The 13,940-nt window shown below is 52.5% G+C and overlaps 1 protein-coding gene across 1 annotated transcript in view; it reads right to left on the reverse strand.

Annotated features, from left to right (window-relative positions):
- SMG1 (SMG1 nonsense mediated mRNA decay associated PI3K related kinase) overlaps positions 1 to 13,940 on the reverse strand; it is a 468,962-nt gene that overhangs the window by 349,194 nt on the left and 105,828 nt on the right. The window contains exon 11 of the mRNA XM_075319739.1: positions 11,211 to 11,435. Coding sequence (XP_075175854.1) covers positions 11,211 to 11,435 — 225 coding nt within the window. The remainder of the gene's footprint in view (positions 1 to 11,210; positions 11,436 to 13,940) is intronic.

The raw sequence follows: 13,940 nt of genomic DNA on the forward strand, positions 1-13,940 counted from the left end.
CGACCTCGCCATAAATGCCGGGACCTTGTTGTTGTGCCGGGACGCCATTAGGTCGACGTCCGGCACTCCCCAGCGGCGACAGATTTCCTGAAACGCGTCCGGGTGAAGGGACCATTCCCCTGCGTCCATGCCCTGGCGACTGAGGAAGTCTGCTTCCCAGTTTTCGACGCCTGGGATGTGAACCGCGGACATGGTGGATGCTGTGTCTTCCACCCACATTAGAATGCGCCGGACTTCTTGGAAGGCTTGCCGACTGCGCGTCCCTCCTTGGTGGTTGATGTATGCCACCGCTGTGGAGTTGTCCAACTGGATTCGGATCTGCTTTCCTTCCAGCCACTGTTGGAAGGCTAGTAGGGCAAGATACACTGCCCTGATTTCCAGAACATTGATCTGAAGGGTGGACTCCTGCGGAGTCCACGTTCCCTGAGCCCTGTGGTGGAGAAAAACTGCTCCCCACCCTGACAGACTCGCATCTGTCGTGACCACTGCCCAGGACGGGGGCAGGAAGGATCTTCCCTGAGACAATGAGGTGGGAAGGAGCCACCATTGTAGAGAGTCCTTGGCCGTCTGGGAGAGGGAGACTTTCCTGTCTAGTGACGTTGACTTTCCGTCCCATTGGCGGAGAATGTCCCATTGAAGTGGGCGCAGATGAAACTGCGCAAAGGGAACTGCTTCCATGGCTGCCACCATCTTCCCTAGGAAGTGCATGAGGCGCCGCAAGGGGTGCGACTGACCCTGAAGGAGAGATTGCACCCCTGTTTGTAGTGATCGCTGTTTGTTCAGCGGAAGCTTCACTATCGCTGCTAGAGTATGGAACTCCATGCCAAGATACGTGAGTGATTGGGTCGATGACAGGATCGACTTTGGAAAGTTGATGATCCATCCGAAAGACTGTAGAGTCTCCAGCGTAGCATTCAGGCTGAGTTGGCATGCCTCTTGAGAGGGTGCCTTGACCAGTAGATCGTCTAGGTAAGGGATCACCGAGTGTCCCTGAGAGTGCAAGACTGCTACCACTGCCGCCATGACCTTGGTGAAGACCCGTGGGGCTGTCGCCAGACCGAATGGCAGAGCTACGAACTGAAGATGGTCGTCTCCTATCACAAAATGTAGAAAACGTTGATGTTCTGTAGCAATTGGCACGTGGAGATAAGCATCTTTGATGTCTATTGAGGCAAGGAAGTCTCCTCGAGACATTGAGGCAATGACAGATCGTAGGGTTTCCATCCGGAACCGCCTGGCGTGCACATGTTTGTTGAGCAGTTTTAGGTCCAGAACAGGACGGAATGAGCCGTCCTTTTTTGGAACCACAAAGAGATTGGAGTAAAACCCTCGACCCTGTTCCTGAGGAGGGACAGGGATCACTACTCCTTCCGCTCTTAGGGAGTCCACCGCCTGCCGCAGAGCATCTGCTCGGTCTGGATGTGGGGAGGTTCTGAAGAATCGGGCTGGAGGACGAGAACTGAACTCGATTCTGTACCCGCGAGACAAAATGTCTGTCACCCACCGGTCCTTGACCTGTGACAGCCAAATGTCGCAAAAACGGGAGAGCCTGCCCCCGACCGGAGATTCGGCGGGAGGGGGCTGTAAGTCATGAGGTAGCCGCTTTGGAAGTGGTTCCTCCATTTGCTTTCTTGGGGCGTGCGTGAGCCCGCCAGGAATCTGAGTTTCTTTGCGTCCTCTGAGACCCTTTGGACGAGGTAAATGGTGTCTTGCCCGAACCTCGAAAGGACTGAAACCTCTGCTGCCACTTTTTCTGATGAGGTTTGCTTGTTCTGGGCTGGGGTAAAGAAGAGTCTTTACCCTTGGACTGCTTAATGATGTCAGCCAATGGCTCGCCAAACAGTCTATCTCTAGATAAAGGCAAGCTGGTTAAACATTTTTTGGAACCAGCATCTGCCTTCCAGTCCTTTAACCACAAGGCTCTGCGCAAAACTACCGAATTGGCGGACGCCATGGAGGTGCGGCTGGTAGATTCTAGGACCGCATTGATAGCGTAAGACGCAAACGCAGACATCTGCGAGGTAAGGGACGCCACTTGTGGCACTGCTGGATGTATGATAGCATCCACTTTTGCTAAACCAGCTGAAATAGCCTGGAGAGCCCATACGGCTGCGAATGCCGGAGCAAACGACGCGCCGATAGCTTCATAGACAGATTTTAACCAAAGGTCCATCTGTCGGTCATTGGCATCTTTAAGTGAAGCGCCATCCTCCACTGCAACTATGGATCTAGCTGCAAGTTTGGAAATCGGGGGGTCTACCTTTGGACACTGGGTCCAGCGCTTGACCACATCAGGGGGGAAAGGATAACGTGTATCCCTAGAACGTTTAGAGAAACGTCTTTCTGGGTGAGCGTCGTGTTTCTGGATTGATTCTCTGAAGTCAGAGTGATCCAACAAAGCACTCAATTTACGCCTGGGATAGAGGAAACGAAACTTCTCCTGCTCTGCAGCTGCCTCTTCTGCTGAAGGGGCTGGAGGAGAAATATCTAACAGCCTATTGATGGCTGAGATGAGGTCGTTTACCATGGCGTCCCCATCAGGGGTATCCAGGTTGAGAGGGGTTCCAGGAGTGGATTCCTGATCACTCTCTTCAGACACCTCACAGGGAGACTGATTGCGCTGAGACCCTGAGCAGTGTGATGACGTTGAGGGTCTTTCCCAGCGAGCCCGCTTAGGGTGGCTGGGGCTATCATCTGAGTCATAATCCTCAGCTTGTGAAGCCGGGGACCCCCTTGTAGTCTGGATTGGATCCAGCTGAGGGGGGCCAGAGGACAGAGACCTCGCCGAGTCCAAAGACTGAGCCCCAGACATGGATTGCAAAGATTCAAGGATTTTTGCCATAGTCACAGACATTCTATCAGCAAAAACTGCAAAGTCTGTCCCTGGCGCCGGGGCAGAACTTACAAGCGTCTCAGCCTGGGACACTACCTCTCCGGACTCCGGCTGGCGAAGCAGCACCGGATCGGAGCATTGCACACAATGGGGGTCATCGGAGCCTGCTGGTAGAGCAGCCCCACATGCAGCACACGCAGTGTACACAGCCCTTGCCTTGGCAGCCTTGCGTTTTGTGGATGACATGTTGCTGCTTCCTCAGAGCGATCTGGGTATCCAGCCAGGAAGCGACCTCACAGTGCAAGAAATAAATATATCTATATATCTGGTAGACAGTACACCAATACACAGTGAGGCACTAGAGGGGCCAGCACTGAAATGCCGCTTACCGCCCGCTTAAGAGCGGGTGTGTGTGGTCGCCAAAAAGCCCCCCCAGTCCAGGTCTCCCAGAGCCTGCGTCCTTCCTCCAGCCAGACTGCATGTAATGGCTGCCGGCGTCCTAGGAGAGGGAGGAGGGCGGGCCCTGGGCGTTCCTGACTAAGAGCGGGAAGCCTGCTTCCCTCTGTGCCTAGTGAGAGGGCTGGAGCATGTAAATCAGGCTCCAGCCCTCGTCGCTGCTGCGAAACAGCGTCTCTCCCCTACCCTGATTGACAGGGTGGGGGCGGGAACGAAGCGGAGCTAGGCCGCAAAAACCGGGGACTGGATTTATAAACGCCGCCGCCGTAAAAGCGCGGTCGGCGTGTCCCCGGCGCACCACAAGTCACAGCAGCGCCGCCCGGTCCAGTGGGGGTCGGCGCTGCGTTCCCACAACACAAAGTCCCCCAGTAAACTGTAGGAACACTAACTCCATCGTTACGGTCCCCGGCGCACTACAACACCCAGCCAGCCCGGAGTGTGTCTGTGCCTGCCGGGGACACAGAGTACCTGTATGATGCAGGGCCTTGTCCCTGATTGTACTCCTGCTCCATATCCATCAGGTTCAACTGGGTCTGTGGATGGAGCCCGGCGTCAGAGCTTAGAGGCCGGCAGGATCCCACTTCCACAGAGCCCTACAAGGGGATGTGGAAGGAAAGCAGCATGTGGGGCTCCAGCCTCTGTACCAGCAATAGGTACCTCAACCTTACAACACCATCCACGGGTGAGAAGGGAGCATGCTGGGGGCCCTATATGGGCCCTCTTTTCTTGCATCCGAAATAGTCAGCAGCTACTGCTGACTAAAATCTGTGGAGCTATGTATGGATGTCTGACCTCCTTCGCACAAAGCTTGAAAACTGGAGAACCCGTGATACCACGGGGGGGTATAGCCAGAAGGGGAGGGGCCTTGCACTTTTTGGTGTAGTGCTTTGTGTGGCCTCCGGAGGCAGTAGCTATACCCAATCGTCTGGGTCTCCCAATAGAGCGCTGAAGAAAAATGTGTAAACTTGACCAGGTAGGTGCCTGGCACACCTGCTGAGCCGTATCCTGGTGCCGTAATGCCCAGGACGCACCCACGGCTCTGGTAGAATGGGCCTTCAGCCCTGAGGGAACCAGGAGCCCAGCAGAACGGTAGGTTTCAAGAATTGGTTCCTTGATCCACCGAGTCAGGGTGGATTTGGAAGCTTGCGACCTTTTACGCTGACCAGCGACAAAGACCAAGAGTGCATCCGAGCGGCGCAGGGGCGCCGTGCGGGAAATGTAGATCCTGAGTGCTCTCACCAGATCCAATAGATGCATTTTTCAAATTGATGGACTGGATGAGGACACCAAGAAGGTAAGGTGATATCTTGATTGAGATGAAAGTGGGATACCACCTTAGGGAGAAATTCCAGAATTGGACGCCGAACTACCTTGTCCTGGTGAAAGACCAGGAAGGGAGATTTGCATGACAGCGCTGCTAGCTCGGACACTCTCCGAAGAGACGTGACCGATACTAGAAAGGCCACTTTCTGTGAAAGACGAGAAGGGAAACATACCTCATAGGCTCGAAAGGCGGCTTCTGGAGAGCAACTAGAACCTTGTTCAGATCCCAGGGCTCCAACGGCCGCTTGTAAGGGGGGACGATATGACAAACCCTCTGCAGGAACGTGCGCACCTGAGGAAGCTGTGCTAGGCGTTTCTGAACAAATACAGATAGCGCTGAGACTTGTCCTTTAAGGGAGCTGAGCGACAAACCTTTTTTCCAACCCAGATTGCAGGAAGGAAAGAAAATAGGCGATGCAAATGGCTAGGGAGAAACTCCCTGAGCAGAGCACCAAGAGAAGAAAATCTTCGACGTCCTGTGGTAGACCTTGGCGGACGTTGGTTTCCTAGCCTGTCTCATGGTGGCAACCACTTTCTGAGATAATCCTGAAGACGCTAGGATCCAGGACTCAATGGCCACACCGTTAGGCTCAGGGCCGCAGAATTCAGATGGAAAAATGGCCCTTGAGACCGGAAGTCTGATCGGTCTGGTAGTGCCCACGGTTGGCCTACCGTGAGGCCGGGTACCCCGACCTCCTCGGCCAATCTGGAACGACGAGGATGGCGAGGCGGCAGTCGGACTTGATCTTGCGCAGCCCTCTGGACAACAATGCCAGCAATGGGAACACACAAGGTAGCCGGAACTGCGACCAATTTGAACTAAGGCGTCCGTCGCCAGAGGTCGATGATCGTGAGACCGTGCCATGAGGCCGGGACCTTGTTGTTGTGCCTTGACGCCATTAGGTCGACGTCCGGCATCCCTCAGCTGCGATAGATCTCCAGAGACCCGTCCGGGTGAAGAGACCATTCCTCTGCGTCCATACCCTGGCGACTGAGGAAGTCTGCTTCCCAGTTTTCCACGCCTGGGATGTGAACTGCGGATATGGTGGATGCCGTGTCTTCCTCCCACGTAAGAATCCGCCGGACTTCCTGGAAGGCTTGCCGGCTGCGTGTTCTTCCTGGTGGTTGATGTATGCCACCGCTGTGGAGTTGTCCGACTGAATTCGGATCTGCTAGCTTTCCAGCCACTGCTGGAAGTCTTGTAGGGCAAGATACACTGCTCTGATTTCCAGAACATTGATCTGAAGGGTGGACTCTTGCTGAGTCCACGTACCTTGAGCCCTGTGGTGGAGAAAAACTGCTCCCCACCCTGATAGACTCGCGTCTGTCGTAACTACCGCCCAGGATGGGGGTAGGAAGGACCTTCCTTTTGACCATGAGGTGGGGGAAGCCACCACTGTAGAGATTCCTTGGCCGCCTGAGAAATGGAGACGTCTCTGTTGAAGGACGTCGACTTCCCGTCCCATTGGCGGAGAATGTCCCATTGTAGTGGACGCAGATGAAACTGCGCGAAAGGGACTGCCTCCATGTCTGCTATCATCTTACATGGGAAGTGCATGAGGCGTCTCAATGTGTGCGACTGGCCTTAAAGGAGAGATTGCAGCCCTGACTGTAGTGAACGCTGTTTGTCTAGCGGAAGCTTCACTATCGCTGAGAGAGTATGAAACTCCATGCGTAGATATGTTAGCGATTGGGTCGGGGCCGGATCTGACTTTGGAAAGTTGATGATCTACCCGAAACTCTGGAGCGTCTCCAGCACAACGTTCAGGGCGTGGTGGCATGCCTCTTGAGAGGGTGCCTTGACAAGTAGATCGCCCAAAAACGGGATCACAGAGTGACCTTGAGAGTGCAGGACTGCTACTACTGCTGCCATGACCTTGGCGAAGACCCGTGGGGCTGTTGCCAGCCGGAAGGTAGAGCTACGAACTGAAGGTGTTCGTCTCCTATAACGAAGCGTAGAAACGCTGGTGCTCTGGATCAATCGGCACGTGGGGATAAGCGTCCTTGATGTCTAATGAAGCTAGGAAATCTCCTTGAGACATTGAGGCGACAACGGAGCGGAGGGATTCCATCCGGAACCGCCTGGTTATCACGTGCTTGTTGAGCAGGTTTAGGTCCAGAACGGGACAGAAAGACCCGTCCTTTTTTGGCACCACCAACAAATTGGAGTAAAAACCGTGACCTTGCTCCTGAAGAGGAACGGGGGTCACCACTCCTTCTGCCTTTAGCGTGCACACCGCTTGCGGAAGAGAATCGGCTCGGTCGGGAGGTGGCGAAGTTCTGAAGAATCGAGTTGGAGGACGAGACTGAACTCTATCCTGTATCCGTGAGACAGAATGTCTCTCACCCAACGGTCTTTGACCTGTGGCAGCCCAAAGTCGCCAAAGCGGGAGAGCCTGCCACCGACCGAGGATGGGGAGAGAGGAGGCCGAAAGTCATGAGGAAGCCGCCTTGGTAGCGGGTCTTCCGGCTGTCTTTTTTGGGCGTGACTGAGCCCGCCAAGAATCTGAGCTCCTCTGATCCCTTTGAGTCCTTTTGGACGAGGAGAATTGGGACCTGCCCGAACCTCGAAAGGACCGAAACCCCGACTGTCTGTTCCACTGTTGGGGTTTGTGTTGTCTGGGCTGAGGTAAGGATGAATCCTTACCCTTGGCCTGTTTAAAGATTTCATCCAAACGCTCACCAAACAGTCGGTTACCAGAAAAGGCAAATTGGTTAAGCACTTTTTTGGAAGCAGAATCCGCCTTCCATTCACTTAACGACCAAGCTCTGCGTAAAAACGCGGAGTTAGCGGACGCCACTACCGTACGGCTTGTAGAGTCTAGTACAGCATTAATCGCGTAAGACGCAAATGCAGACATTTGAGAGGTTAAGGATGCCACCTGTGGAACAGATGTACGTGTGACCGTGTCAATCTGTGTAAGACAAGCTGAAATAGCTTGGAGTGCCCATACGGCTGCGAAGGCTGGAGCCAACGGCGTGTCGTAGCCTCATAGATGGATTCCGACCAGAGATCCATCCGTCTGTCAGTGGCATCTTTAAGTGCAGCTCCATCTTTCACTGCAACTATGGATCTAGCCGCAAGCCTGGAGATTGGAGGATGCCCCTTGGGACACCGGGTCCAGCCCTTGACCACGTCAGGGGACAGGGATAACGTGTATCCTAAGCCGTTTGGAGAAGCGCTTATCTGGATAAGCGTGGTGTTTCTGGACTGCCTCTCTAAAGTCAGAGTGGTCCAGAAAAGTTTACGCTTGGGATACCTGAAATGGAATTTCTCCTGCTGTGAAGCTGACTCCTCCACTGGAGGAGCTGGGGGAGAAATATCCAACATTTTATTGATGGACGCTATAAGATCATTCACTATGGCGTCACTATCAGGTATATCGAGATTGAAAGCGGTCTGAGGATCAGAATTCTGAGCAGCTACCTCCGCCTCATCACACAGAGTCCTCTGCTGGGATCCTCCAGTGTGATGAAGTCGAGGGCCGCTCATAGTGAGCTCGCTTAGGCTGTCTGGGACCGTCGTCCGTGTCAGAGCCGTCACTCTGGGATGCCCGTGGCACCCCCGGAGCTCGCAGTTGTTCCAACTGAGGGGGACCAGGGAGCAATGATTCAACAGTGCCCATGGTCTGAGAGACCTGTCTGGACTGCAAGGCTTCTAGTATCATAGCCATAGTCTCAGAAAATCTGTCAGTAAATACTGCAGACTCCGTCCCCATCCCCTGGACCATTATCAGAGACTCCGGCTGAGTTGAATACAATGGGGGTCTATGTAACTTGCCGGCCGTATAGCCGTACATGCTGTACAGGCTGCATAGAAAACATGTGCTTCTGCACCCCTGTTTTACACCGACAATATGCTGTAATCTCCTCCGAACAAATCAAGGAGGGTATATACAAAAGTGCGACCAAACAGTGCAATGTATGGCGTATAAGCATATATATATATGTGCACTTCGGCACTAGTGGAGTCAGCACTACAGGTGCTGCATAACGCCTGCTCACAGCGGTTGTGTGACTATCCGAATCCCTGCCAGGGTCTTCCCAAACTTGTCTCTTTTCTTGCTACAGAAAAAAACTGACATGAATGGCTGCCAGCGTCCTGTGTAGAGGAGGAAGCCGTGGGCGTGCCTGAGAAAGTGCGGGAATCCGGTTTCATACTGTGTACAGTGAGAGAGGTGGAGTATGCAAAACATACCCCAGCTCTCAGCGCTGCCGTGCTGTGCAGCGTCACGCCCCTACCCTGACTGGCAGGCCTGTGGGCGGTAACGAAGTGAGACTAGGCCGCACAAGCCGGGGACTCGAGTGATAAGCGCGGCCGGCATATAAGCCCTGGTCGGCGCGGAAGTCCCCGGCGCACCACAAGTCCCAGCCGCGCCTGAATAAAAATGGCAGCGGCGGTTAGCGCGGTAGTCCCCCAATACTCTAACACACCCAGCTACGCTGTGGTGTGCGATGGCACTAGTGCGGGCAGCGCCGCTGGCGCACTAACAGACCCAGCAGTGCTGCCGTGTGTCTGCACGCGGTCCCCACGGGGACACCGAGTACCTCAACGTAGCAGGGCCATGTCCCTGAAGATACTCCGCTCCATGTCCAGCAGATTCACAGGAGCTGTGGATGGAGCACGGCCTCAGTGCCTGGAGACCGGTAAAATCCCACTTCACCCAGAGCCCCAAGGGGGATGGGGAAGGAAGCAGCATGTGGGCTCCAGCCTCCGTACCCGCAATGGGTACCTCAACCTTAACAAACACCGCCGACAAAAAGTGGGGTGAGAAGGGAGCATGCTGGGGGCCCAAGTATGGGCCCTCTTTTCTTCCATCCGACATAGTCAGCAGCTGCTGCTGACTAAGATGTGGAGCTATGCGTGCATGTGTGCCTCCTTCGCACAAAGCATAAAAACTGAGAAGCCTGTGATGCACGGGGGGTGTATAGGCAGAAGGGGAGGGGCTTTACGCTTTTGAGTGTAGTGCTTTGTGTGGCCTCCGGAGGCAGAAGCTATACACCCCAATTGTCTGGGTCTCCCAATGGAGCGACAAAGAAATGCTATGATTAGAACGTGTAAAACTGACTAAGCTGTGGAGCTATGCGTGGATGTCTGACCTCCTTCGCACAAAGCATGTAAACTGATGAGCCCGTGATCCCACGGGGGGTGTATAGCCAGAAGGGGAGGGGCCTTACACTTTTAAGTGTAATACTTTGTGTGGCCTCCGGAGGCAATAGCTATACACCCAATTGTCTGGGTCTCCCAATTAGGAGCGACAAAGAAATGCTATGATTAGAACGTGTAAAACTCACAAGGCTGCGGACGTGAAGCGATACCTCATGGAGACCTTCCTACAAGTCATTGGGTATGGTGGCTGTGTGGAGTGGCCTCCACGCTCACCTGACCTGACCCCATTGGACTTTTCTGTGAGGTCACATCAAACAGCAGGTGTATGCGACCCCTCCACCAGCATAGCAGGACCTACGACGACGTATCACAGATGCTTGTGCAAACGTGTCACCTACCATATTTCACAACATGCAGCAAGATACAGTATGCTGTCCAGAGTCCAGATGTGCATTGCAGCTGACGGGGGCCACTTTGCGCGTCAAAGTTAAATGAGCGCCCGGTTTGGTCTGATGGACGTCCTAATCTGCGCCTCCTGTCCCTCCTTCCATCCTCATCCCATGCTGACTGACGTGGATGACGCCTCAGGCACCATCCATGTAGGTGGGCAAATTCTCGCACCTGCGCAGACACATTCTCCGTTCATGCAGCTTTTGCGGGCAGAGACGAAAACATAGGTGTGCCTGCGTGAACTGGCGAGCGATCTACACAGCCGCGTAGGTCCCGCATCTTGCACATAGTCAGGCAAAATCTAGCGCCTACGCAGAGAACTTACCGATCGCGCAGGCGCATTTTTGTTTTCAGCTCTGCCCGCAATAGGGTAGAGTGAAGTGCGCCTGTGCGAGCCGGGAATATGGAGACTTTACCCACCTACGTAGATGGTGCCAGAGGCGTCATCCACGTCAACCAGCACAGGAGGACGGTGAAAGGAAGGGCAGGAGGCGCAGATTAGGACGCCCCTTGGACCGGACAATTTACATACATAGTGGAAGATTTTATAAAAGGTATTTGTGGGGCCTACAGGGGGGCTCAGAGGGTAACTGGCACCTTTATAGAATGTAGCACAGGCGCTGCTTAAGGTGCTAGTTTAGTTTAAAAGACCAAAATCTGGTGACAGGTTCCCTTTAAAAAGTGAAAATAATAATCTTTATTTTTGTATAGCGCTAACATTCTGCAGCGCTTTACACACATCAGTGACACTGTCCCCATTGGGGCTCATAATCTAAATTCCTTTTCTGTATGTCTTTGGAGCGTGGGAGGAAACCGGAGAACCCAGAGGAAACCCACATAAACACGGGGAGAACATACAAACTCCTTGCAGATGGTGTCCTTGGTGGGATTCGAACCCAGGACCCCAGCGTTGCAAGACCGCAGTGCTAACGACTGAGCCACCATACAATGCTAACCACTGAGCCACCGTGCCAAAAATGAACCTATACCAATTTTTTACGATTTCTAAATTGGTTTTGCATTGTGAGAAGCACTTACCAGGGTTAGTAAATTGAGGACAGAGATAATGTAATCGGTACCAGACGTCTGACAGTTCTCCAGCTGATCTAGCCCGTATGAGATGACCATTTCACAGTGTATTGCCGTGTTGGGGTCCAGGCTGCCCAGTAGCACTCCAACACATTCATTGGCTGCAGTTAATACAGTCTCTGAAGAGAAAACTTGGTTGGCAGCAGTAACACATCTCATCACCCGATACAAGATCTAAGGAATAAAACGCAGCGGTAAAATGTAATGCCCTACAGATCACTGATTCACATAAATGGCACAATATGTAAGAAAAACTCATCAAAGTGACTGTCCGGTCTGCGAAGAAAAGCCTGCAGGCACTATGTGACTACAGACTGAGGAATAATGACTTGGCGACTAACACTGTCATAATTTCACTGTATGCCCGGTAGGAAAGGCCACATTTGTATGATTTCCATACTTGCAGTCACAGGCAGACTAGTCTTACCTGGATATTCTCAATAGACGCTGGAGAGTCTAGTCTGCCTGTGACAGCTCAACTGACCCAAGAGCACAGGGGAATCGTGGCAGTGTGCAAATCACAGTGTCATGACTCGGCAGTCAGATAGATTGCCTGCAGATTCTTCTGCTGAGATTGGACATGACCCGGTCATCATCTGCTTGCTTGTTCTAATTACTGCAATAAAAGTGAATTACAGTCTATAGCTGAAAAAAAGTCTCTTAAAGCCCAGCCTTTGGCTGTGCTTCACATGAATACTACCAAAGTAGCTAAGGGTGCCTTAAATAAATCTTCAATTGCATTGTTAAGCCACTGGCAGCCCTGATCGCACCATCCTAATATTATAAAGATAATACTAGAGAAGAGAGAGAGAGGGGATTCAACAAGATCTAAACAAGCCGGAACAATGGGCAGTAACTAATAGAATGCATTTCTCCCTAGTAAAAACCAAAGTCATACATCTTGGCAAGAATAATGAAAAGAGCATATACAGCATGGGAGGAATAGAGCTACCCAACAGCATGTGTGACATATACAGCATGGGAGGAATAGAGATACCCAACAGCATGTGTGACATACATAGCATGGGAGGAATAGAGCTATCCAACAGCATGTGTGACATATACAGCATGGGAGGAATAGAGCTACCCAACAGCATGTGTGACATACATAGCATGGGAGGAATAGAGCTATCCAACAGCATGTGTGACATATACAGCATGGGAGGAATAGAGCTATCCAACAGCATGTGTGACATATACAGCATGGGAGGAATAGAGCTATCCAACAGCATGTGTGAAAAAGATTTAGGTATACTAATAGATCACAGACTAAACATGAGTCAACAGTGTGACGCAGCAGCAAAAAAGAGAATTTTGTTACTTACCGTAAATTCTTTTTCTTATAGTTCCGTATTGGGAGACCCAGACCATGGGTGTTTAGCTTCTGCCTCCGGAGGACACACAAAGTACTACACTTAAAAGTGTAGCTCCTCCCTCTGAGCTTATACACCCCCTGGAGAACCAGATCTAGCCAGTTTAGTGCAAAAGCTGAAGGAGAATAGCCACCCACAAGTAAAAACAGAGCAAGAACCGGAACAACCGGAGACTCTGTCCACGACAACAGCCGGTGATAACACACGGAACAAGAAAATTGCCAACAGGCAACAGGGAGGGTGCTGGGTCTCCCAATACGGAACTATAAGAAAAAGAATTTACGGTAAGTAACAAAATTCTCTTTTTCTTTATCGTTCCTTTGGGAGACCCAGACCATGGGACGTTCCAAAGCTGTCCCTGGGTGGGAATAAACAGAAAAAACTAAGAAGTAGGCGGAGCCTAACTTCACAAGTGGGCGACAGCCGCCTGAAGGATGCGTCTGCCCAAGCTCGCATCTGCCGAAGCATGAGCATGCACTTGGTAGTGCTTCGAAAAGGTATGCAGGCTAGTCCAAGTGGCAGCCTGACAGACTTGTTGAGCCGTAGCCTGGTGCCTAAAAGCCCAAGAGGCACCAACAGCTCTGGTCGAGTGTGCTTTGATCCCCGGCGGGGAAGGCACCAGAGTACTCTGGTAGGCGTCCGAAATGGTCGATCTAATCCAACAGGCCAAGGTCGGCTTAGAAACAGAGAGACCCTTGCGCCGCCCTGTGGTTAGCACAAAAAGAGAGGTGCACCGCCTAAGCGCAGCGGTGCGAGCCACATAAATCCGGAGAGCACGCACCAGATCTAGAGTATGCAGCGCTTTCTCAAAGCGATGAACAGGGGCCGGACAGAAGGAAGGCAAGGAAATATCCTGGTTAAGGTGGAAGGGAGAGACCACCTTAGGAAGAAAGTCCGGGGTCGGACGGAGATCTACCTTGTCTTGGTGAAAAACCAAAAAAGGTGACTCCGAGGAGAGCACAGCCAAATCAGAGACTCTCCTGAGAGAAGTTATGGCAACTAGAAAGGCCACCTTTTGAGAAAGACGATACAAAGAAACCTCCCTAAGAGGCTCAAAGGGGTAGTTTCTGCAATACCGTGAGGACCAAGTTAAGGTCCCAGGGATCCAAGGGCCGCCGATAAGGCGGAATGATGTGAGACGCACCTTGCATGAAGGTGCGGATTTGAGCCAGCCGGGCGATACGCCGCTGGAACAGCACTGATAGAGCTGAGACTTGTCCCTTGAGAGAGTTAAGGGACAGTCCTAGCTGCAGACCGGACTGTAAAAAAGACAGAAGGGTCAGCAACGAGAATGGCCAAGGAGAAT

Source organism: Anomaloglossus baeobatrachus, chromosome 7 (genome assembly GCF_048569485.1).
Source record: "Anomaloglossus baeobatrachus isolate aAnoBae1 chromosome 7, aAnoBae1.hap1, whole genome shotgun sequence".
Taxonomy (NCBI): Eukaryota; Metazoa; Chordata; class Amphibia; order Anura; family Aromobatidae; genus Anomaloglossus; species Anomaloglossus baeobatrachus.